This window comes from Cebidichthys violaceus, unplaced genomic scaffold (assembly GCF_023349555.1).
Source record: "Cebidichthys violaceus isolate CVI_PGR_0920_01 unplaced genomic scaffold, fCebVio1.0.p SCAF_83, whole genome shotgun sequence".
Classification (NCBI taxonomy): Eukaryota; Metazoa; Chordata; class Actinopteri; order Perciformes; family Stichaeidae; genus Cebidichthys; species Cebidichthys violaceus.
The window spans coordinates 94,449-120,857 of record NW_027176968.1 but is presented as its reverse complement, the minus strand read 5'-3'; the positions used below and the strand labels follow the sequence as shown (position 1 = coordinate 120,857).

The window sequence follows — 26,409 nt, the reverse complement described above, 5'->3', positions numbered from 1 at the left end:
GCTTGTATACGTTAAAATGTGCCAGAAACGCACTGCGGCCCGCTAACATTCTACCAAAACCACACGAGCAGCCAGTCAGCCCTTCCCCACGCGCCACTGATGTAGTGTCCAAGTTTGAAAATAAAACATTACTCGTCACCGTTAAAGTGAGCTGCACTCAACACACAGTAAATCTTAAACATACTGATAAAATACTTCGGTATCCATACTAGTATATTGTTCCACTTAAATACTGGCATCCTCTTTCTGACAGCAGTCCAACAGATGGCTGTCTGCTTTCTTCCGCTCAAGGTTAGTGTAATTTTCAGCAGACAAAATGGCAGTTAAGGACCACACGTGTTTAAAAATATACATTTTAGCCCCATTAACCTAGTGTTCACTGCTTCCCATTTTTGAAGCATAACTTTTAGTTTTTTTGACTGATTCTCTGTCTTTTTGGCAGTGTTTCGTTTCTGTTCACCGAAGAAAATCAACCGACGTGAAAATGGTTTGAGACGTTTCGTCATCTTAGTTTCTCTAAAAGTTGCGTGGTAATGCAGTTGAGAAAACAGACGAAAGCTCATCTTAACTTTAAAGGGTGCACTAATCAGGTATGTGAGATTGTTTAACATCTGACTCATTTTGTTTTGACCTAAAAATAAAATCCTTCCAGTAAGTTCCATTCAGTGTGGTACACAGATTTTAAACATGGAAAGATAGAGCACAGTTCTCCATCAGGAGAGAAACATTTGGATTGGTGCATCCCTCTTTGAATGCAATATCAAGGGAGTTTTGAAGCGGCCCCTTCTCACTTATCAACACTAACGATCCCACAATAATGCAAGCTTGACAAAAAATGTTTTTAAAAAAGGTGACAACTGTGGATCGGATTCTTTCAGAATCAAGTTTAAACTCTCTGCAAGTTACTTCTCATAGCTACTAGAATGAACAGAAGCCAATAGCTGCACGCAAAGAAGGAAATCAATTTAAAAATGTGAGAAATAGTCATCAATAAAGTAAAAGATTTGTAGTTAATGGATTAAAAACATGCAAAGCCACAAGCATGGTCATTAAGTCAAATACTTGGGGGGAAACATGAAATACTTGTCCTGGTAGTAGTGTATTTAGTGATAAGTGTTTGTACACTGCGTGAGGCATCACAGGTAACACTGCGATACCAAATGCATACAAATAAGTAGAAGTGAAATTCATCAAAGGGCCGGATACATAAAATAAATAGGGATTTGTTTACTGTTGGTAAACCACACACACACACACACACACACACACACACACACACACACACACACACACACACACACACACACACACACACACACACACACACACACACACACTGCAAGTAATCTCCATGTATGAACAAGGAGTATTAGTGGATGACTTGTGGTCCTGTACTCCACTCCCCCACTGCCTGATGCACTGTGATAGCCCTTAATGAGGATGAAAAATAAGTCACCTGTAGAAAAGGTCAAAGACCAAAAAAAAAAGTATATCTGCACTTCACTGGCACTATCAAAGCAAGCCTCAAAAAACTGGAAATTAACAATGCAAAAACCAACAACTGAATTTTTGTGTTAAATTACAAATAGCAAGCATGGACCGCACGGGTCTTCAATCATTGATAAAAAAAAAGTCCACCTACGTTCGTACTGTACATTTTTCTAGGTATGCATTACAGCGCCGAGTCTATAAACCGAGAGGAAATATAAGTTTCTCTCTTTTTTTTTTCTTTTTTTTTTTTTCTTAAATCAAACAAAACAAATGTGAGGGCTCCTAAAAAAACAAAACAGTATTATCATGGATGGATGGAGTTGTGATGGCAAAGTACAACTGGAAATGTCTCAATAAGAAATAGAAAGCAGAGATAAAGTCCTTACTATACCAGACATTCGGGTTTTTTTTTGTTTTTTTACAGCAGTTCAGACTCAAGTAGGCTCCGCCATGAGAAAAGGAGCACTTCAACATGACAGACTTAAACGCAATCAAATTATCAACACCTTCAAACCTGGTCCATAAATTAGATAAATAAAAAAAAAATATTTAATTACTCTTAAAATCATCTCGTCACCATACTGTGAAGATTTTTACCAGCCCTAGTTATTATAGTCTGGAGCCAGAGCGGTCGCAGTAGCAGGGAGGGACCTCTTTTCTCAGACTATTGCTCCTTCTGTTTCCTCAACACCACTCAGCTCTGTGTAGTCAAGTGAACAAAATCCATAATCACAGTATTACTACTACCACCATAAATTCATAGGAAAAAACTGTATGCTAATGAAAGAAGTTGATTTTTTTTGTAGATTTTTTTTTTTTTGCCAAAGATGGTGTACCACAGAGCGTTTTTTTGTACAGGAGTGTTTTGTGTATATGTATTTACAAACGAATATACACAAACGTTTGCAGACTTCAGAGAGCGTTTTCTATGAAAGGTTCATAACCCCCCCCCCTCTCACCACTCAACAGCAAGCAATCTATATATAAACAAAGTGACTATACAGTTTAAAAAACAAAAAAACCCACATCCTGATGATGTTATGTCACAGTCAGGAAGTGTGTCTGATTGGACGGCTGAGTAACGCAGGTGTGACGTCATCAGAGATGTTACCGCATGGATTCCATTCACACCACAGCACTGATGTGGGCATGTTTAATTTACAGCTTGTATTTTGTTGAATAAGCTACTTGCAGCCCTAACTGCAGATGTGCTCTGTGGGCTGATCAACACTGATGACATCATGCTCCCCTCCACATCTGCTTCCACCAATCAGAGAAGAGCCTGTGTTGAAAGCAGGGTCCTCTCACCCCACTACTAGTGTTTTGTAATAAGGGTGTGGGGGTGTAATCAGTGGAGCCAGATGCTGTGATGGTCACATGGACGATTGTCCCTGTGAATCCACACAGCAAACATCTGGAGGAGGGAAGCAATGGGATTAACTTAAAAAAAACCAAATGCCACAAAAATCTTTAAAGGATACTTATGTCAAGTAAAAATTCTGGTTGCTTCTTTTTTTTTTTTTTAAGATGCCTTTGTTTTTAAAGGTTTTAACAGATTTTCTTACCAATGCTTATCACCATTCATTTGAACCATTATTTGTTAAATAGAAGACGTAGCAACAAATTTCTATCGTTAAAAACATTTTTTTTAGAACTCAGCAATTAAGAGATTTTGATTAGCTATGTCTTGCCCTCTCGTGCTTTTTAACTTAAGTGTGTTTATTAATGCATTTACTTCATATATATATATATATATATATATATATATATATATATATATATATATATATATATATATATATATATATATATATGCAATTGTGATGCTCACACTGGTGGGTACATTCATAGATGCTAGATGGAGACAGAATCCTCGGCCCCGTCCCCTAGTGTCCGGTGTGAGGCTTCACTTTCTGTCCAAGTCACTGTCTCAAGAAGCATGATGCCACCCACTGGTTCCTAGTTGGTTTCAGGAGATACAGCACTCACTTCCTTCCACACCGATCGGAGCTCACAAAGGACACGACAGAGGATCTGATCTCACACCGCTGAGGGTCAACTCCGGAGGGCCAAAGGGGTTCGATGCCGCTATTCACCAATACACAGCTCCTCGCTAGTCAATGCTCTCACACACACACACACACACACACACACACACACACACACACACACACACACACACACACACACACACACACACACACACACACACACACACACCAAAGTCCCCTTCAGTCACTGTACAGTCCTTGTGAAAAGTTTGTGTGCCAGAGCCAGCAGCCGCGGCCAAATCTGACACACGGAGCAGCTTTGGGAGGAGCGATTACTCTGACACAACAAGCTGCCGAGCGACGGAGGAAGAGGGCGAGCTTTGGTGAAAGAGGAGGGGCGGTGTTTGCAGGTGGGAGGATTTGTGAATGTACTGTACTGAAAAAAAAAGAAGGAAGGGTTCTGTTAGTGAGCTTGTCTGTGTGTGTGTGTGTGTGTGTGTGTGTGTGTGTGTGTGTGTGTGTAAGCCGGCATGGTGTGCTGTGTAATGCATGTGAACTTGAGCGCACACTCCCAAAGAGGTGTGCTTTTGTGCAATGGGGGAGGAGATGTGCCGTTGTTGTACGTGGGCCCTCACACCAGATTGTACTCTTTGAGGTTGAGCTGTAGGATGGTGTCTTTGACAGCTGCAAACACAAAGCGGATGTTCTCCGTGTCCGTGGCACAAGTAAAGTGAGAGTAGATGATCTTATCGCTGTCTGGGTTTAAGTCCACAAACATCTTGAGAATGAACTCCCGTGCTGCCTGTGCATCTCTCTGGGGACCTGGGAAATGGAGACAGACAAGCACATGCAAAAATGTATTATATAATTATATAAACAGAGCACAAAATGGAGTGGGTCAGCAATTTGAGAAATGCGCGTATTCCTGATGGATACAACTATGTCATGTCTGTGCATGTAGTATTGAGCTTTAGACGGGAGGGTTAGCTTAGCATAATGACTGGGAAACGGCTTACATGACCAGAAAACTACTACAGTGGTGTTCCCTTCTTGCCATTGAATACCCGGTTGTCTCTGGTAAGGCCGTCTTCCATTGGTGGCATTGTTGCAAATGGTCCGCAATGCAAATGTTGCGTTGTTTAGAAAGCCCTACTTTACCCAATAAAACCTGGAAAGTAGTGGATGTCTTTTTCAGTTTCGACATCATCGTTACACTCCGTTATAAATATGGATTCAGTGTGCGTCAAATCGGGGGAAATTTGTCAAAGAGAAGGCAAAGTTCTTTAAAGTAAGATAGAATATTTTGTTTTAATCTGAATTGTGATGGACCTGCAGTGTTTTAATGTGAAAAGTTCTACAATGACACAGGTGTGCGTGGTGTCAGATTTGAGTGTGTGCTCAGCTGTGGGGATTCTGTTTGTGGGCATAGGTGTTGCATGGTTGTGTGAGTGGCTTATTGTTAATGATATTAACCTTGGTGATGTGTGTGCAAAGCATGTAGAGCGTAAGTGATTGCCCTGGCTTGTATCCCCATAATCGTGTAGGCCTATATTGCGTATTTAATCTGTTTTAAAATTTCATGAAAAGTGGAAGCGTCATTTTTCTTGCAAAGAATATGGTACATTTCAAAGTTTTGAAGAACACATTCAAATTAGCTACATCTAAGGGGGCGGCTTCCAACAGTTTATTGCTAGATTAGTCAACGCACAAGCACACACACACGCACGCACACACCAACCAACGTATAGATGATCTCACCATCAAACTCTGGGAAATAGTCCACCAAGTGTGAGTAGGAGATTTTCTCCTCTAGCAGGTCCTTCTTGTTGAGGAAGAGGATGACGGAGGAGTTTTGAAACCACGGATAGGTAATGATAGTCCTGAACAAAGCTTTACTCTCCTCCATGCGGTTCTAGTGCAGAGGGCAGGTGAGAAAAGTCATATTTTTAGTTTCAATTGACTCATCTCATTGAGATGTATGCATTCCAGCACAAATTATTGTCATGCTGCCTGTGTGTGTGTGTGTGTGTGTGTGTGTGTGTGTGTGTGTGTGTGTGTGTGTGTGTGTGTGTGTGTGTGTGTAACACTGGGCCTCATTCACCAATATCTTCCCAAGGTTTTTCTTGAATTTTGTCTTCAGATGGTTCCCAGATAAGTCTAAAATCTGGGATGAAATGTGTTCTTATAATGATAAATCCTATTGTAAATTGAAAACGTGTTCCGTATAAAGCGTAAAAGCCCCGCTAATTCACGTTGCAGGGTATGAGACTGCAGGGCTGTGTGCACACACAAACTGAAAAGAAAAGTTGAGAACATTTAGTCAAGAATGCCTAAATGAAACTCTAATAATGGAGCACTAGACTCCAAATTCAATAGTTCTGAAGTGGAGGTAATTTTGCAGGAAGTGAACACAAAATGAGCTGCCATCTTTTGTAGAATCAGTAGTGGATGTAAAACAATAAAAGATGCCATTACTCGTTTAGTGAAAACTATATTCGGACAACTGATGAAGTACACAAGGAAAAAAAGTTTGATCTCTAAAATTGGAGGCACGGTTCTCAATTTGCATATTTGTTTTTAATTTAAGGGTTAATGTGGAGTTTTTATATTTTAAGAGACCATAATGCATGAATGTCAGAATCTTCGTGGACACAGCGTCAGTGGGATTTCAGAAAAAATCTCTTCTAAAGAATGGTTGGTGAATGAGGCTTATTGTGTTTTAGCAATATTAGGTGTTTTTCTTGGGTTTATTAACTGAATGGTCAAGGCATTTTTATGTCCACCTACCTCATTGTCGGACTCCACCAGGACCTGGTCGTACTCACTCAGTGCCACAAGAAACATGATGGAGGTGACATTCTCAAAGCAGTGAATCCACTTCCTCCTCTCTGACCTCTGACCTCCGACATCCACCATCCTGATGGCAGGATGAAGATGAAGAGGAAGATAACAAGTGAAGAATCAAGAAGGGGAAAAAACATATTAGCATATATCGCTTGATGGTCTAGTTCATGTTCAGTGTTCTGATTACCCACAATGTCTGGACAGTACTTTTAACAACGTTCTTAAAAGGAGGTGTTGAATCCATCAAGATATATTTACTCGTGATAAAACTTTACAATAGAGGAACACACTCGTTTCAGGTCCTGAAGATGTTCTCTGATGTAGAATCAGAGAATGTCTTCCTTAAACAGTTTCAGCACATGACCCAAATAAAGATATAGTCTCACATCCTGGGACCAATGAAAGCCATAACCTGTTTTTATTATCATTTATTTTTGGATGATGATCTATTGTATTAAATAAAAAAAAAATAAAAAAGAGGCTATTGTGCAATCCTAATAATGATATTTCAAGCAAACTAGTTTGGGGAAAAAACAAGACTTGATGGGTTCAACACCTTAAGAAGAAATTTAAATCATATTCACAAGTTCTTGTGTTGTAAAGGGTTTCAGAGCAAACGTGTGCAGATCTCTACATTTGACAAGGAACTAAACAAACAGTGTAATGCAGTGTGAATATGCTTTTGTCCTTGTAAATAGTCGAGTCATGCATGCCACCACAAAAATAAAAGCTTCCCGTTTGACACAGATCTAGGATCAGTTTCACAACCAATGCCACTCAGTTTAGGAAATTGTGTTACTTTCATTGTTTGTCAAAAGTGCAGTCACAATGTCTGAGCAGAAGCAAACCTACTGCAAGAACAGAAACTACAGAAATATCTGTAATAATCAGTCGTTATTTGGATCTACCACGCAGATAACGAATGAGAATCTATGGTTGTATAGTGAAGATAGAAGCACTGGAATACACAGGTAGCCGTGTAGCAGATTGTCTAACTGTTTGAGCATCTTATCTCAGAAGGAAATAAATATTCTTGCTGGAATTCTTAAACTGAGAGGCATACATTACATCTGATACTAGAGCAGTCTGTACTTCTGTTTATGCGTGACTGTGAAAGTGAAAGGTCAGAATGCATTCATTTCTCTACTCAACAGCTTTCTCAATCTCCCCTGGTGTGTGTGTGTGTGTGTGTGTGTGTGTGTGTGTGTGTGTGTGTGTGTGTGTGTGTGTGTGTGTGTGTGTGTGTGTGTGTGTGAGATAAAGCACCACACACACACAATTTGTGAAGTTTTGAAACGCACTTGGAGAGGACAAATGGGGAAACAGGAGGAACAATGAAATGAAGGACAAAGATGAGATGGAGAGGAGCACAGGAAGAGAAAAAGATAGAGGACAGGAGGCAGAGTTGAAATGTTGATGTAAGATACAGAGGGCACCTCTGATGGTGGGATCCTTTTCATGGTAGAAGGACGCCTCCTATGTAACCGAATGACAAACTACAAGCTGAGAAAACTGCATCACAAGTCGAATGATATATACGTTAGATGTATGACTTCAGGCCGTCAAGCTGCCATTTGTTGAAGCCATTCAATAAGAGCAGTCCTAAAGCTGACGGATGTGTGAATCCTCATAAGGTTTCTGCTTCCCTGAGCTTCTCCTTGACACGGTCACCCTTCACTCGTCAGGGAGTTCAGGTCCCAGTTTCATTAAGCCTTCATTTGTGACGACCGATTCAGTAAAATCTTTCCGGTCAAAAAACCTTTGCTGTCGAGTCATTAAACAAACGGCATCGGTACAACTTAAGGCTGAACTTCCTGTACTTTGTTGAACCTCTGGACACACAGGCGCAAACCTCAAGACCAGGTGAGCCATGGTCTCTTGAGAGAGCTGCACAAATCTAATATAATTCACAATACAAGGGTGCCCCCTAGTGGTGGCCCAGTCCACCAGGGTCCACAGAGACCCAGGGCCAATATAGGCCCTGCAGGACCTGCTGCCCAAAATAACATTCCTCTACCGCGGAGAGGACGACCTCGTTTCTTCTGCCAGCCAGAGAGAGGAGAGGAGAGGAGGAGGAAGAGAGGAGGTGACCCATTTACAGAGACCGGGCACCAGAATGTAGGACTGTGTGTTCATCGGGGGGCTGAGATATGTGTGCGGTTTGTGGCAGGAGGTAAAAGAAAGTGTAGGATGTAAAATGGTTATGACTTTAATTTCTATGAAGGGTTAAGGAGTAAGAATGGGATACAGACACTCATCAATGCATCAGTTAAAAGTCACAGGTTAAAGGGTTTTTCCATTAATTTGGTGGACAAAAAACAAACAAACATGGGTTTATTTGGCGTTTTGGACAAAAACATCAGAGGACGTATGGGTTGATGATGAACAAGGAGAGACTGAACCAAAAACGGACATCTTTCTACCTGAAAATGATGCTTTGCAAGTCGAATGGGTACTCTATGATTCCTGTAGTGGGGATGCGCACCCTGAGCACATCCTGCTGAGTGGGAAGATAGCTGGAATCTGCAATACGATCCAGATCGGAAAGATAACTACAGGCGGGCCGGTCGAGGAAAAAAAAGAGAGACGAAGAGAAAGAAGAGACAGAAAAACAGTTATATAAAGCGTGACAAGCAATTACCGCAACCCCCCCCCTGCAATTCCAGGAAGTGTGGATCAGTCCTGTTGAGGAAGCTTCACAGAAAAGGCCACATCTCAGAAATATAGGGTGTTAGTTAGTGTCACTGCTCCACCAACACTGTATCCAAAAACCAACACAAGACTTTTGATATCAGCTATTAAGTTGCAACTGCAGCTTTTAGTTTACTTGACTTGTTTTTCCAAGTACTTTCGTGGGTTATGTTGCAGACAGTGAGGTGGCATCAGTGACAGTAGTAGCAGTGTTTCAGCAGCACATACGGCAGCACTTGGATTAGATAAAGAAGGTTTGGACAAGTATGACATCAAGGATGGCAGGAAGCATATTCCATACCAGTTCAATTTGTAATTTAATTTTTTTTTAAGTTAAAATTATTTTGTTTTTAAAACTGTGCCCAGATTTTATATGAACTTCCTGGTGAATCTTTGACATCACTCACCCTTCTTCATCTAGTACTTAGTGGCTGCTCTCCAAACGCTACAGTGCAACATGTCCGGCCTTCATTTTGTTCCTGGAGCCAGAACATTAGCACAGTTCTGAACACAAACCACTGATATCTAATCAGGTTGACTAACAACATAATCTGTATTTTTCTCTACAGGACAACTTGGTCTATTTAGACAAATAGGCTCATGTCAAGTATGAGCTTTCCCCATTACAGTCGTGATGTTTTAGGGTGTACAATTTACAAACGCCTTGCCCCCGTTTCACTAATGTGTTAGTATCCTGACAGTGATCAGTGGTTTCTGTCCTCTAGCCATGGTGATGCTGCAGTCCTGGTGCCATGGGGGTACCTGAAGATGACGTTCTCCAGGTCAAACGGGTACTCTATTATACCCGTGGTGGGAACACGGACCCTCAGCACATCCTGCTGGGTGGGAACATATCCCTCTGCAGTCACACGGTCTATATCGCTAAGGTAACTGGAGATGAACATGATCAGTATGAACACTGAAATGAAGTCAGATTCAATGATTTTCTTCTCTTCCTCACATACACACTACACATCAAAAACAAATAGATAGCTAACGTATTTAACATAACATATACATTCCTAACAAAACAGGCCGACCTGCATGCACACTGACGTGAAGCATCATTAATCTGTAGTACAGCAAATCAACAACCAGGGGGCCCAGTGAGTTAAGTGCCTTTTGATATTTAGCCTGGAGTCACAGATTATTAGAACGTAATTATGGCAAATACACACAACCACAGAACAGGAGGCTGACACATTTGGTCACAAGGTGCAAGCACAATAACTGTACACCTGGCCAACTTATTTTAAAATCCCTGGTTGGGAGTGTATCTCTTACTACTGGCATTCAGACATTTAAATCAATCATGGTGAAATCATGGCTTCAAAGTCACTGTTTTACTCTCTTTCAGCTAGATGAGACGGCATGAACTAAAGTAATGATCCAACACTTATATAGTGTAGATAAACATCTATGGTGGACTATTATCTACATTTAAAATACCGGCTTTTATACCTGTGGCTTGTACATTCTTTCATAAAAAGGTTGTTAAATCGTGAAATAGGCTGCTGAATTTTGCCATATGTCAGATGTATGTGGACAAAAGGTGTACATAGTAATTATACACAGGTAGTCACACATACGCACACAACCTGCCACCAAAAACACAACCAAACACACTTATTACTCTAAAAACCGGTGTCCTGATCTCTGGTCTGGAGACAACTCTGTCTCCCTGCCGTACAAGAAATTAAACGGTCAATTTATTCTTCAACTTACCTCAGGTGTTATCTAGCTAAGCAGATATATTTAGTTAACAACAAATACAAAATTGTAAGTAATAAGTAAAAAAATAAAAGAACAGCTGTGAGCAAGTTAACGGTCACATTAATTATAGCACACCTTCATCGTTTAAATCCTGGATGTAATAATCCATTGGTGGACAAAGTTTTTTTTTTTTTTTTTTTTTTTACAAACGTTCGGGAACCGGGACATTACTGTTGTATAACTAGAGAATCAATTACATTGTAATTTTGGATTTGCAAAAGGATCCCTATCAGATCCTGGCAAATTCAGAATTTTGCTCGACAAGTGCTAATATCTACAAAATATTTGATCCAATAAGCTCAGGATTGTTAACAATCAATAGTGGTGTTACCAACACTGAAATCTGTATCAGTTCCCAAACCAGCATCACAGACCAGGGACGTGCGGTCAGAGGGGGCAGGTCACCTCACCTGCCATCTTAACAAGTAAAAAACAAATAATGCTAAAATAAAATAAATATTAATATTTCTCTACTGATCTGTGCTACAAAATGTAATTTCTGTATGATTCCAATCATTTCACCATTTTTATAATCAAAATCGCTGAATTAGCACGTCCTGTTCAAACAGAGGAGACACGTGAGGTGAGGCAGCGACGAGTTGTGCCTCACCTCAGATTGATCAAATAACTCACTCACACATATACCATTGTTAAATCCTAGATTTCAACACACGTAGACACACAACAACAGAGAAACGGACGGACGTACTATTTAGTGGAGTCAGAGAGCTGGTACTCTCTGCGGCGGTCATAGGCCTCCTGGATCCCTGGGTCGGCCCACAGGCTTTTGATAGCTGCGATGAAGGGATAGTCAAACCCATTGATCTTCTCAATGTCCACCTCCTTCACAAGCATGGCGTTGGACTGAAAATACACAAGCAATGGAAAAAAAGTTTAGATAAATCGAGACGCAAGACAATGATGAACTTGTTACTGAAGATATTTGTAGGTAACTTTATTGTCCGTTTGGACCGGGTGGCTGATGACCCACATATTCTACTTATTCTCCAAAATGAACGCATATCTTCTTGTGCAACTGAATATATTTCCTAGGAATGAAACAGTTGGTCTAACTGGAAAAACAACAGATGAAGAGGTTGTAGGATGATGAATAGCAGTAGCTCCCATGAACTTTGCTACACTTTTGTTTGGATTTTTTTTGTGTGTTTATTACTGAAGCGCAGACCCTGAGACGATCTCTGCCCACGACATCTAGTCTGACCACTAGATATGCCGTACCAAACGCCATCAAAAGTGGAGATGACTGCCCCAGGAAGAGAGAGATGAGAGCCAAGGAGAAAGCTAAGCTAACCCAGCAAGGACCTAATGCTATTCCACCATCCTGCCTATGCTGATGTCCGGACAGCAGGACTCCGGTGGGACAAGGAGGGGGCCTCTGTGTTTACATCAATGATTGTTGGTGCTCAAACACAGAGTTGATGGACAATGTTTGCCTGATGTCGAATCTTTAACATTAAGATGCCTAGAGAATGTTTATCCATGTGAAGATTAACAGACATGATGGACATTAGAAAATGGCCATAATGTAAATGTATAATGCACAACAGACATGCTATGAGGAGGAGAAAAAAGAAAAACACCTTTAATGGGACACAACCATGACATGTCTATCCAAAGAGGCAAAATATCCTTGTTTCCCCACATACGTTCATACCCTACCCACTATTCAATGTTTTCATAGCTGTGACTTGATAATAGATACGTGGGACAGAAATTAATACTTTTCTTGACTTTACAGTGTTTTTAGAAAGGTCTTTATAGCACTTACTAATATATACACATCTACATATATACACACACACACACCTAACTATATGGGCCCATTGTGCTGTATCCATAGAAATAGAATTGGAGTAGAATGTACATTCAAATGTTGAATTCAACATGTGTGTCACACAATGTTGCTGCGCTGGAAGTAGTCACAGAGCCAATCAACATCTGTTCAGGCCTATTAACACTTTTTTTCTTACTTATACAAAAGTAACCCTTAGTGTGGACTACATTCACCTTGCATTCCAGGTGTAAATGAGTCCTCAATTGGAGGTTCACAATAACGACTGGAATTGAGAACCTCAGTAGTATACAATAGACTATAATTATGTAATTGATAACTAGTTTCAGTTATTTTAATGTATGTACATGTCTATGTACAAACCAAACGGATGCCTCCAGTGCCGAGAAATGAAGCGAAAATACCACAAACAATTCTTCAAATGGCCACTTGATGCTGGCTCCAAAAGCCAGTCAATCCTCATAGACACCCATGTTAAAATGGCCAACTTTACAGCAGAAATAAATATGTTTACACCCTGGTAAAAAAGCAAAAAAAGAAAATCGGATTTGGTAGATAATATCTCTGTTAATGACAACTATACAGGGGGTGAATTTGTATATACCTCACCCGTTTATATTATATTAAGACGGTAGGCATAATTGAGGGCATGGCCGCTTTGAGTGATAGGTGGGTGCTGTGCTACGTCCATATTCTATAGTACAAAATACTCAATTATCATATCTGAAGCGGAATTCATCACCGACTGACGTAGCTGGGGCTTGCATAAAATATAAATCATTTCTGATATGCTATGATCTTTCACTACAAACTATCCCCTTGGAATATAAAACAGTGCGGTGTGGAAGTTTAGAAATCACACCTTTCAAATAACCAAAGGCTCTGGAACAAATGGCTGTTAGGACGGAGGATATTTCCTTATTACTGAGTCAGTCCTTACCCGATTCTGTTCAAATTTGTAGGGGATCTTAAGGGTCTCGGTGGCGCGGATCATGGCCTGCATGGAGGTGAAGATGTTTTGGTAAACAAGCCGGATGAAGCCTCTCTTATCTTCGTCTGAGTACCCAGCTCCGTGAATGATTCTCATCTGCTTGATGAAGGTGCTCTTGCCACTTTCTCCGGTACCTGAACAGAACAAGGCAGGCAAATAGTTAGTATAGTTAAGAGTGCAGCAAACTTACATTACATTACAGTAATTTAGCAAACGCTTTTATCCAAAGCGACTTACAATTCAGTATCTATACACCGTAGGCACAGCTACAGGAGCAATTTTGGGGTTAAGTGTCTTGCTCAGGGACACATTGACATGAGACTAGCGGAGCAGGAGATCGAACCGACAACCCTCTTACGGTGTGAGCAAAGTGAGACGGCATGGCAAAGGCCTGCGTAGTCTTGTAATACACTCTAAACACACACACAAGTCTTATATCAAGGACAAAATCACTTTTCAATCATCTATACATCAAGTGTCATTGGTACTGTTGACTCACATTATTTTTTTTGGTGAAGCCTCAAGTCTTTAATATTCTGATGTAAAGGATTTATTGCATCTGAGAGAAATTATAAAGGGTTACAGGAGTACATACATCTTTTTTTTTTTGTTGGCAACCATTTTGAGAAATTGGCAACCTGTTCTTGGCCATAACATAAAAAAATAGGAACAGCACATAGCAATTGTGCACCCCGCTATAAATAAATGTGTCGCATTAGTAATTTTGTTTGACTATTACCGTTACAGTCAACGCTGCATGGGCATTGGTGCATTTACTCACGTGTGCGTACAGGCATCTGTTTGAGATAAAACAATAATAAAAAAAACTAACTAAAAAGAATTTATTTACTGTAATAAAAACGTGTTTGCCATACCGTTTATATCCTTCCTAAACTAATGACCTGAACTTTATGGTAATCCTGGATTTTAATTTAAAAAAAAACACACATTTTCTGTTTATTACACAACCACATATACACAACCAAGAGAACACTTACTAGATCACAATATTCAATTAAAAATCACATTTACCGTGATCAGGATTATTTTCATATTGCTCACTCCAATTAGGCGCTAGAGCCCCTTCCCTTCCAGTTAGTAGACAACTCATTTTGAAAAGATGATCACAACAACCTCAAGTCTGCAATCTGAGACAGAAGCTCCATGAAAAGGCAAAACTGGCAGAAAACTTTCAGTTGAAGAGATCCAAGAACATGCTGCAACCCGTTTGTGTATCTGATGTTTTATTAGTGTTCATTCATTACCAGCATAAGCTGGTAAAAATGAAGTAATGGTGTAAAAAAATTAGGTGCTCATCCAAGTCAGTTTTACACGTTATAAAAATCCCTCTACGGAAATTACAAGTATATTAACTAAAGCTGGTTACGAGCGCTTATATTTCAAAGCATCAGGATGTTACCGCACAGTTTGGAGAGTGAACGAATCAACAAGGTTTCCAGGGAGAAGAGGAGAGATGAGTAGTGGGGGGGGGGTACATGCTAATTTGATGAATATGACAAAGACAACATGCCCTACATTGAGGATCTAGTACTGAACTGCCTCTGCCGAGAGGTGACAGCAGGGGTCGTTGTCAAAAAGGCTGCATTCCTTCAGTGATCCTCCTCTGGCCTCCTGAGCCCATATCTGGCTGGAAGATCATCACTTCAAGTGGTGTCAGGTTTCCAGATTCACACATATGGTAAGGAGCCCAAGAAGAGGATTTGGAATACAGGCATGTGCTTAAAAAGATTTATTCTGCATCTAGTCACCAAAACACCCTGAAATTCAATGGAAAAAATAATAATCTCTGCATCGAGTAAAAAAAAAAAAAAAAAAAAAAATGCACGTTTTCAAGAGAGACAGTGATTGCCAAAAATAATCCCCCACTTGGCTTGGTCTGTTGGGTCTAACCCACATTTCACACTAGCCCTCTATGTTCTATATGCCCAGAAACACAACCCTCCGGCCCCCCCCCCCCCCCCCCCCACACACACACACACACACACACACACACACACACACACACACACACACACACACACACACACACACACACACACACACACACACACACACACACACACACACACACACACACACACACACAAAAGCTGATGAGTGAAATCAAAAAAAGGGATCCAGCACATCTATAATATCTGCAAAAATGAAAAGGGAAAGACGAGGAGGAAAAACACACACACACTCATCTCAACACCACCTACATTCAAGGTTTTTGAAGAGCAGCCATACTTCCATTACCATAGCAACCTCTCCTCTGTCTCCCTCTCTTTTTAGTCTCTCTCTCTCTCTCTCTCTCTCTCTCTAACTCTCTCTCTGTATAACTCTCTCTAACTGTAACTGCGAGCCCCTCAGGCCTGCTCTGTGCTCTTCATCATTTTGTGCACCACAGAAGAAGGGCCTCGGCTCCACAGAGACTTTTGGCTGGTCTGAGGTCGGTAACACCGAGGCCTGTAAAAAATGTTGGGGAGATATAGCAGCTTATCCATTGATGCAAGAAGAAATACCGTAATCTCAGATATAAAAAGGGGAAATGACCCTCCTCCATCTCTTCTAACAAAATGCCCAATTTTGGAGAACAGAGACTAGATAGACTGATTCACTAAAGAGATCTTTATCATTTCTCCTGGGTGAATCAATGCTTTGCAGAAGAAGCTAATAAAAATCTGTGATCGTCAAGCTAATAAAAGGAGCACGGAGAGCATTTCCTTTGTATTGGGCTGCAGCATTAATAGTGGTAGTGAGCAAGAGGATCACTCTCCAGCTTGATGTCTGATTTATTTCTCGTGACCCTGTCACAAGATCTCCCTCTGCTGTGTTCTCTAACTATCGTGTCCCTCTTTCACCAGACAACACACTATGAGCCTCTGTCTTCCCTCCCCCAGATTGTACCAGCACCAGCCACAACCGTTAACATGCCCTCACCAGCTCTCCCCCACAAATACACACTCTCTCTCTACCCCCTTTTTCACAACCCCTCCTAACCTCCCTTAGGCTAGAAATATGCCTCTCCATTCTCCTCCCTCTCCGTCAAGAATTTTGGATATTCATAACTAGAATCCGTCCATTCTTTTTTGGAAATGACCTAGAAAAAAGGGGTCACCTTTTAATAGCTCACACACTACTTGGGTTTGATAATGCCTTCTGTGCCAGGTAGCTACGAGTGTGAGAGAGAGAAAGACAAAAGGAGCTCAGATTGTGGCCCATTGCAAAGTACACTACACAGCCCACACACAAACACTGGTCTACTGCGAAACTGATGTGTCTCTCGGATCAGAGCGAGAAGTCTACTAGCTCTGAACATCCTAGCTAAGAAGAACTAGTAAAATGCAAACATTATGTGGAAGGTAAGTAACAGTTATCCATGTTGTTAAGATGCCCCACACTTCACCTGTATCCTCCGTTGCCCGGCTAGCTTCCATAAGCCTTTACATATCGCGACTGATGTCAGCTTGTGACACAACACCTGATGGACTTGACACACCGCTGTCTTAATGCAGCAGATTTGGTTGAGCCCAGGTCGTCAGTCTATCAGGTTATGTGAGTGAGTGAGTGAGAGAGAAGGGCCTGCTTTGTTTGCACGGTCCTCTCATATCCCATAATTTCTTTCATTGTGCATCCCCATGCAGTCCACAAAAGGCCTCATGCTCAAGCAGGAAAATCCCTGTTAAATCTGGCTTCCCTCTGCAATGCCCGTCACAGCTTTCCTTTACCAAAGTGATGTGGATTATCAGCAACATGGCTAACCTGCATGTAAATTCAGATACATATAACGGTCCATTGGTATGAACAGTGTTGGCTTATCTGGGTTTATGAGCAGTCCTTTTAGGCAGCACTTGAAATTTGCATAGACACAGCAGAGGTTTAAGTATTATCAAAATCTCAAAATTTGCATCAGCCAGACATTGGCCTTTTATATGAGCGCGCTGGAAAGATACCATATGAATCAGGCAGTCACAAGGCTAACCGAAATGTAGCGTGGGTCTAAAATCCTTCACTAAATTCATCTTAGAAAGTGGCCTCTTTCTGGCGTACAAAGGAAAGGGATTGAGCCAAGGCAGCCCGGAGCTACACAACACACACACCAGCTGCCTAACCAACTGTGGATACACACGGATCCTGTGGTCAACCTCAAGGCATGGATGTTACCTTCACTGTGATGGCCCATTTTCTTTCCCCCTTTTCCTGCAATGACATGGGCAACACACAGTACAGGACTCCAGCAAACACGCGCGAGCATAACGACAAAAGAAAGAGGACTCGCTCAGCTCTACAGCAGCTTTCCAACATGTGTTGCCTGCTGTCAGGATCTGGGCACAATTCCACTGCTTTGTGCCGATGTCTCCGAGTGCTCCATGTGCGTGGGTGTCAGAGCTGTAAATTGAATATACTGTACATGATATAGCATGCAACACACACACACACACACACACACACACACACACACACACACACACACACACACACACACACACACACACACACACACACACACACACACACACACACACACACACACACACACACACACACCTTAGGATCGCTTTGTCTGTTCAACAGTGAGTATGCGCCGAGTGCCGTTCTGGTCGAGTAGGTGTGGGTGAGCAAAAATAAAATCAAATACAGGCTTTGCAAAAAGGTTTGGAGTAAGCAGCAGTATTTTAGTCTGCAATACACACTGTGCTGGGCTGCTACAAACTAGATACAGATGCCAAATCCTAGATGTTGACATTGTTTCTTAAGCCATGGCACTCATTTAAGAAAATCTCATCATGAAGATTATAAATCACTCCGTGTCCACACTAGGGGTGACGAAAAAGTGGTGTTAACAATTACACCGGACATATTGCAAAAAATAAATATTCGTTGGTGACGCACAAATCATTAGAGCTCTTACTTTGCACTTTAAACACCAAGTGAAATGAAATAAAAATGTTCCCAATGTTAATCCCGTTTCCCCTGTGTTAATTGTTTATCTCTTGTTAAATGCTAAATATAGGTGAAAAAAACAGTATCAGAGTATTTTTGCATCAAAATGCTATTGTCTTCCTGTAAAACAGTTATAAATGTTGCATGACTCATCCTGCACTCAGAGGCGTGTACAAAAAAAATCACCCAATCAAATGAGACCTCAGTGTTTGTGGTTCGTAGTTAGCCAACAGAGCAATATGGAGAGAGAGGGAGTGAGAGAGGAAGAGATGCATGTTTAGAATTTGATCCTCAATTAGCTGGGTCTATGTTATGATGCACAACAAGGATATGTGGCAATGTTTTCATGGAGATAGTAAACAAAGCTTGGGCTTTTGTCGCGTGATGAATTACAGGAAATGACGCCATCTCCTTGGTCTCTGGAGTAAACGTTTGAAAAGTGTCGGAGGCAGAGACGAACAATACAACAGAGAAAAGCATCGCGGCAAATGCATGATTACAGGCTTCGTTTTAAAAGCAGAAATACCTTCCGTCTGGTTTTTTTCCCTCCACTTTGGAATGGATCCATAGACTGTATGAAGTGGACCTAATCATAGTGACTTCGCCCATTGGTTTGTGGACTGCCGTTTTAAAGCCTTGAGTTCAGCGATTTGGCCGTCGCCATCTTGACTTTTTGCAACCGGTAATCAGAAGTTATCATAATTGAAACGCGGAGGAGTGACGTAGAAATGCCGTATATGGCTCTGGTAGCGTCAGCAACCTGTCAATCACAGTAAGCCCGCCCTAAAGCATACTCTGCTTCATGGTCTAGTTTAATCTAAATGGGACGATAATTTACTAAATGAACATCATGCTGTATTGAAGAAGACTTGAAACTAGTGACTGAGACCATAAACTCATGTTTACAATGTTTACTGAGGTAATACATCAAGTAAGAAGTAGGGTAATTTACTCATTGACTTCTATACAATCAGCCTTCTTTTTACAAATGTATCCCAGTGGCAGTAAATCCAAAATATTGCCAAATAAGCGCCTTTGCTTTGACGCCAAATTCTCTGCCATCGTCTTATCGGTCAACTCTCATCACGTGATGATTGAAATCTGACTCCTGCTACTCCAGTGCATTCAGTCTATGATTGTAGCGTTCATCATCATCAAAAAAAAAAAGAAAAAAAAAGAAAGAAAAAAAGACAAACGATTTATGCCTGAACACCATGCCGGTAACGACAAATTCTGCACTAAGCCTAGTCAACACATGGGCACAACACATGTACTGCTCTCTGGTGCATTGAGGTAAATGTATCCACATTAGGATTCCACACTAGAAATCCCAAACCACAATGCAAGCCTAACATCCATAAAATGGCATGTGTAAGCATGCTCTATCGTTCCAAATCCAACTCGCAATTGAAAGTTGAAGTGACACGAGTTAAAACGGAATGATCACAGAGACGTGTGGGCTTTACTGTACGCAGCAGCTGGTGGGAGTAAACAGGAATGAACATGCCACCCTGTCAGCACAGAGAGGGCTGAAGACACTGAACTAAGAGGCGTTGTCCCCGTCCTGTGGGGACTGAGGTAGCAGCGGTATATGGGACAGTCACCATCTAGCCTCATTCACCCCCAAATCTCCAGAGAGCGAGCCGTGACCCCATTTATGTACGAGTGCATGTGTTCATCTGTGCACTGGTGAGCAACATGAGCAACTGTGTAATAGACACCATGTCGCAGGGAGAGACAAAGTGTGTGTGAGAGGCTGGCTAAGGTGAGGTTGACCGCCTGAACATTTACTGGAATGTTCTGTGATGAAGAACACACAGCGTGGTGCGTGCTTAATGTATTATGTATTTGACTTAAATGTTATACTATAGTTCAACATTATAAATAATCGTAACTGTACACTAGATACCATACGGAGTGAGATACATAGACTGCAATCATGCTTCATGAGTTGTCCTACTGTACAAACAGTGCCTCCATCACACTCTCATAACAAAACATTTCTAAACAAACTTAAGTGTCACACAGAGTAGCTTGTGTTTCCAAGGCCTCACGCATAATGCATGACACACAGACAGACTTCTGAAACATATCTCAAACCTGCTCGTCGTCACCATGAAACCAAAACCAATCAGCACAAATGTACACGTTTCATGTCAACAAATCATTATATATAAAATTAATTTTAGAGTCTCCAAAGTTACATTAAAGACAATCTTTGGGGGCCCTGGGGGCATTGGGGTTTAAGGACCTGACCAGGAACTGCAATATCCCGTTTATTGCATGTCATGCCAAATCTCTCCCTTTCATTTTTGTCTTTCAAACTTTTTTTGCTGTAGCAGTAGTGTCTGCATTCCTGCAAGTAATTAAATAAAACAAATTTTTTTTTTTACTAGAGATGAATTGATCTACCACTGGTCGAAGACGACAGTCCGTCTCATATTAACAAATTAACTGACAAACAGCAAGCATGTCCGACTATTGCATCAGATCAAAAAACATTGGATGCTCTCTGTCCACACTGAACTCGTTAAATATGCGCCTCTGTTATGTCATGTAGACAAACAGCATATTTATCAGCTGTGTGCTCGAGATCAGACTGGAGACGTAACCACTTAAAAGATGGGTGAGCTTCCTTGCTATCTTCCTACGTTTGCACGCTTTAAACAGAAAACGCATGTTTTATATTTTGATACTACTGGAAATGACATAATACAATATAACCAACAGTAAGTACTTCGTTAGTAGTATCGGTGCTCTATTTTTAACCAACAAAAGCCAAAAGATGAATCTTACTCAATATTTCCATTCACAGAAATGCTGAAACCGCATTCACAATGAACCACAGAGAACTACAACGTGGTTGTCAAAGTGCTCCTCTGTACCTCAGAGAATATGTTAATATGCCACATGTTTGATTGTCTTAACTCTCAAATATAGCAAAAGCCCGATCATGATTTCCATGTTAAAAAGTATTAGATCTGATCACGATTAAGAGGATTTCAGTAATAACTGGCCATCCGCATAGCTCCTCACATTCACTGGCAGGCAGGCAGGCAGGCAGGCACACACACACACACACACACACACACACACACACACACAAAACCAGCGAGGAGTCGAGCTAGAAGATCCCTATTGCCATATATGATCAAAATAAGACGGCTTGGCAAAAGAAGGAAGGTCAGCAATAAACATCTGAGTCTATCCCCTGATCCTCTTCCTAGTTCAATCAGCCTGTTCCTCTGAAGGATGTCTTAACCTGATACCAAGACGTACTGCATAGACAAGAACAACTCAATCAATGAGGACATGGCAAACGACTGTACATTAAACCTCCACCTGGGATGATGTGCTACTGAGCCATCCAAAACATTTGGGCTGTTAAGCAGACTTTTGGCCCCTATATTTAATACTGTGCTCGACAAATTCTCTGATGACCAAAAATGCCTTTTTGACATCATTCTCAGGAGTTTTTACTGATTGCCAGACATTCTTCATATTTCATGTGAAACCCACATTTTCATGAAAAGCGAAAGCCAACTGGTGCAACGACAGCTTGACTGGGAGCTTACAGTTTGTCCCGGTCAGCACTTTTGGGAAACCCTAAAGCGTTTGCCCTTCCCTCTCACTTTACTGACCGTTCGCTCGCTCCAGCAGTTCATTTACCCAATGCAGCAAAGGCCACAGCTCCTGGTCCACTGTGTTTTGACCAAGTAGAGGCAAACCACTGGTCTGTGGAGCAGGAAGCTGTCAGTATAGCCCGATATGGCCTCAGTCACAGGCAGCCAGACTGTGGGCAATGCTGCAGCCCTGGCAGACTTGTTATTTTCTGACCAAGAGGGTAAGTATGATGTTTTTATAGTTTTTAACTGCAAAATCAACCCTAACATTCATCCTTTCTTAGTCTGGAAACACCATGCCTGTGTCTGGCATCAAATAAAACAAAACCCCATAACTTTTATTGACGAGGCATGGCTGTTTTGGCAATGCAACGTGACCATAGAGCAAACCCTGGCAGGAAGGGAGAGGAACACCAGAGAGAGGGTGGACCTGAATTAGTGAAAGAAAAACATCGTTGGGAGAATGCTGCAGCATCTGTCAATCTAGAGGTGAAAAACTTGAAGATTAATCAAATTGTCTGTCTGCATCTTTTATTGATAAGAGATTTCTCATTTTAGTCATTTTTTAAGCAGGAAATGCCAAACACTTGCTGGTTCCAGCCACTCAAATGGGAGAATTTTACATTTTTTTGTTTTTAAATTTGTGTAAACAGATTAGATTTTTGCATTTTGGACATGACAAACAATTTTAAAATGTCACATTGAGCTCAAGGAAATTGAAAATGTATGAAGTATTTTTAGTTTCTGAGAGTTTCCTCCTTGAGGACAAATAATAAACTTATTAAATCTATTTAACCACCATGCCACCCACAAATATTCCATTTAAAATCATATGAAATTAGAGAGTAGCTGCAAATTAGAATCCCAAACTAGAAGCTACTGCCATTTTTGTTTGATAAATGACTTAATCATTTAGATCACCACAATTGTCGCTCTAACCTACATAAATCATTCTCAAATAAATCCAGACACACAAGACTAGATGAGAGGTGAATTATGATACCTTAAAAAGAAATATGAATCACATGCCTCCACAAAATATTCCAGTACTAATATATAAATCCATACAACTAAAATTGAGAATACTTGACCAGAAGGAGCTGTTGGGCACTTTGCATTGAGTCTAGCTGAAATGTAAAACCTGTCTCCTGCAGGGTAGCTAATAACTGGAGTCCCACCACAGTCAACTAAGATGGATTAATGTCCAGTACTCAATATCTCGTCCTTCCGCTTTAAAATACATTTGATGAAACACGGTGGTTAAATAGATTTTAATCGCTTCATTATTTGTCCTCGAGGAGGAAACTCTTTTAGAAACAGAGGCTGTCTTCCTTCTCCAGTGATGTGTGGAGAGGCAGGCGGCTCACTGAAGGCTGCGGGCCTGAGAATAATGCCAGGGGGATAATAGGAGTCAGTGACATCTCAAAGTCTCAGCAGCGGATGTGTTTAACCAAGCCTATTAAGACCTACACTAATCCTGCCTTACACGTCCTTATCCAGGCCTCCACTGACAGCCTTAACTCACACAGGATGGGCCACTTACACCATGACTGATAGCAGGTCTTGCTTGCTCTCTGCCTTTCACACACTAACACTTTCATAAGTGTTTTTTAATATCTGCTGTCAAAATCAGGGTTATATATTGAAAAAAACAAAAACACACACACACACACACACACACACACACACACACACACACACACACACACACACACACACACACCAGATGGTAGTGCAATGTTTTACACAGAGTGTAAGTGATCACCTTATTTTCTAAATATCCTGGAATCACTTATCAACCCAACCGTTTATTGATCATCTGGCGGGAGAAATTTGATTGCAGCACACAAGCAAACCTTTCAAAACTGCGACACAAAAACAAACCCCCCCTTTTGACACACTCACGTTGGCCACCAGGTAGAATAGAGAGCACTAGCGATTCAAACGTATGACAGAATAGAATATGTCCCATCGACGGTGTGGCTCTAGTGTGGCCTACTTATCCCGAGCTGAGGTATCCAGCAGGGAAATGAAAAGGAGACATGTCAAATAACCAGGGCTGCTTTCGGTGGGCAAGAAATGGGAGCAAACGTTTTGAAACTAAGGATGCAACCTAGATAATTCTAATTGTCCTAAAAAAAAAAAAAAAAAAAAAAAAAGGCAAAAAAAAGGACACTTTCCTTTTTCCAAGGAGCTTTCACACATCTGTTGTTTTAAATGGCTGGCAGGTAACATGCACACAGTTACAAGTTAGCCTGTTAGAAGACGCTTGCACACAAAATAAATTTTTCGGAAAGCAACGCGAGTACACTTGTGATGAAGCATAGCCCAATGTTCCTTTTTGTGTCCACAGAACAATGAATCAATGCAGTACAGTGCAACTTATTCAACAGCAGCTCCCTCATGCCCACACACCAGCTATAAAAATAGCCAACATTAACCTACTCAGCTAGACTCCAGGATGAGGGGGAAAATCCCTCAGTATCCTCTGGAAGGGGTAGATGTGCGACACTGGGTGAAGACTAATACATATTAGAACATTATAATTGAATGAATGGACAACCAAGCGAGGTCTAACTGGAGGCACCTGAAGCTTCATCCAGTTGAACAAATGTTATGCAACCTAGTGAAAGCAACAGTGTAAAGCAATCCAAAGCTGCTGCTGCTTCTATTATCAAGTGGCCATCTCCGCCTTTCAACCATCACCAGCTAACACACCACAGGGGCAGTTTTTGATGTTGGCCGACACTAATTAGCTTGAGAGCTAGTCAACAATGTGACAACTGGCCCACTGGCAAGCATGTGGTTAGCCTGCAACGTTAAAACGGTGACATCTTAGTAACTTCGATGCCAAATGATCCGTTGTCTGCACACCCATGCGAAAACATATTACTCGAGTAAAGAGACAGTGTGGCTAGCTAGCCAGTTTTTGTAGGTATGCACATAATTCAGCCAGCTTACTACTTCTTTTTTTTTTTTTTACTCCGACCACGCATTTCGCAAATTCATGTGATAACGTTTCTCGTACTGAAACCTAGCCAGCTAGCAGCCTTAACTAGCAGCATATTTGCTAGCATTGCCAAGAAGGCCCAAGAACGTGAGTTTTCCATTCAACGACACACAAGACGTGACGACTAAACGTGTTACATGTTACATACCGAGAAGAAGTAATTTCAGCTCTCTCCTGGAGTCGCGCTTGTCTCGGCGGAGTTGTTTGTCAATTTCTGCATTGATTCGTTTCGACTCCTTCGCCTCTTCGCTCAGGCAGCACGCCATCATGGACTCCAGAGTCATCCCCTCTGGTGTGGGCAGCCCGGTTAAGACGGGACGCGATACACGGTCTCAGTTTATCAATCTCAGGCGAGGAGGTGGTCTGTCTGTCTGGACGTACGGACGGACGGGACTAGCTCGGGGCCTCGCTGTCAAGTTGTTCCCCTCAGCCGAGAACAACTGCGACTTCACCCGGGTGTTCTCGGCAAAAATCACGGGAGATCCGGACGTCAAGAGACGGCCTTAATACAGTTAATGTTAAAACTACTGCCGCAGAATAGCCACGTAATACCCGTTTTATATCATTAACCCCCCTCTGTCTTTTCGTCTGTCACTGTGGTCTAAATTCAATCTTCACAATCTGCCAAAAGTGGTTCAAAACTGCAGCGTCGCGACATACAAAACCGTAACAATTGATTTTCTCTGCAGCCTCACCAACATTAGCTAGCTGGTTCACGCTAGAACAAGTAGTATTCCTAACTGGTAGGCTAACATTAGCGTGATCACCGTTATTGCACTTATCTACGCGGCAGCAATGCGTCCGTTTTCTTAAGTAACTACATGAGCTAACGTGGGCTAAATTGCACGTAGCGGCTATACGAGAGCAGAGCCTCGCTAGCTCTCTTAACGACGCCTCGGCTAATGTTGTGTCAACCCGCAGTGATTGAAAACAGCGAGCTGGTTGAAGGAATTCGTCCGCCTAGCTAGCGATAGCAGGGCAGCACCCTATCACGTCCTGACTCATCTTGACGGTAAAACACGAGGCTACTACCACCGCCTTAAAGAGGGGTAAGATGCGGGCCGGCCCGGGTGGCTTTTGCCAGAAATGTATTCGCTGCAAACAGCTGGCTTTCGTCGCTGGAACAAGGTCGGAACACACACACACAAACACACCAAGTCCGATGCCGAGCGAGGAGGAGGATATACTGTGGTGTTGAGTGACAGGCGGGGGGCTTGCATGAAACATTGTTTTTG

At 41.6% G+C, this 26,409-nt stretch overlaps 1 protein-coding gene across 2 annotated transcripts; it reads right to left on the bottom strand.

The window, feature by feature from the left end:
* Positions 1-3,629: 3,629 nt before the first annotated feature.
* On the bottom strand, positions 3,630-26,365 carry gna11b (guanine nucleotide binding protein (G protein), alpha 11b (Gq class)). Of its 2 annotated transcripts, XM_068702378.1 has the most exons (8): positions 25,323-26,365; positions 13,544-13,728; positions 11,500-11,654; positions 9,780-9,908; positions 8,750-8,878; positions 6,270-6,399; positions 5,241-5,394; positions 3,630-4,304 (listed from the first exon to the last, which is right to left on the bottom strand). In XM_068702378.1, exons 1-8 carry the CDS (start codon positions 25,456-25,458, stop codon positions 4,114-4,116), a joined length of 1,209 nt encoding a protein of 402 aa, XP_068558479.1. In that variant the 5' UTR covers positions 25,459-26,365; the 3' UTR covers positions 3,630-4,113. The 2 variants fall into 2 exon arrangements, with proteins under 2 accessions (XP_068558479.1, XP_068558478.1); XM_068702377.1 differs by lacking the exon at positions 9,780-9,908 and having other exon boundaries at positions 25,323-26,364.
* Between the last annotated feature and the right edge of the window lie 44 nt (positions 26,366-26,409).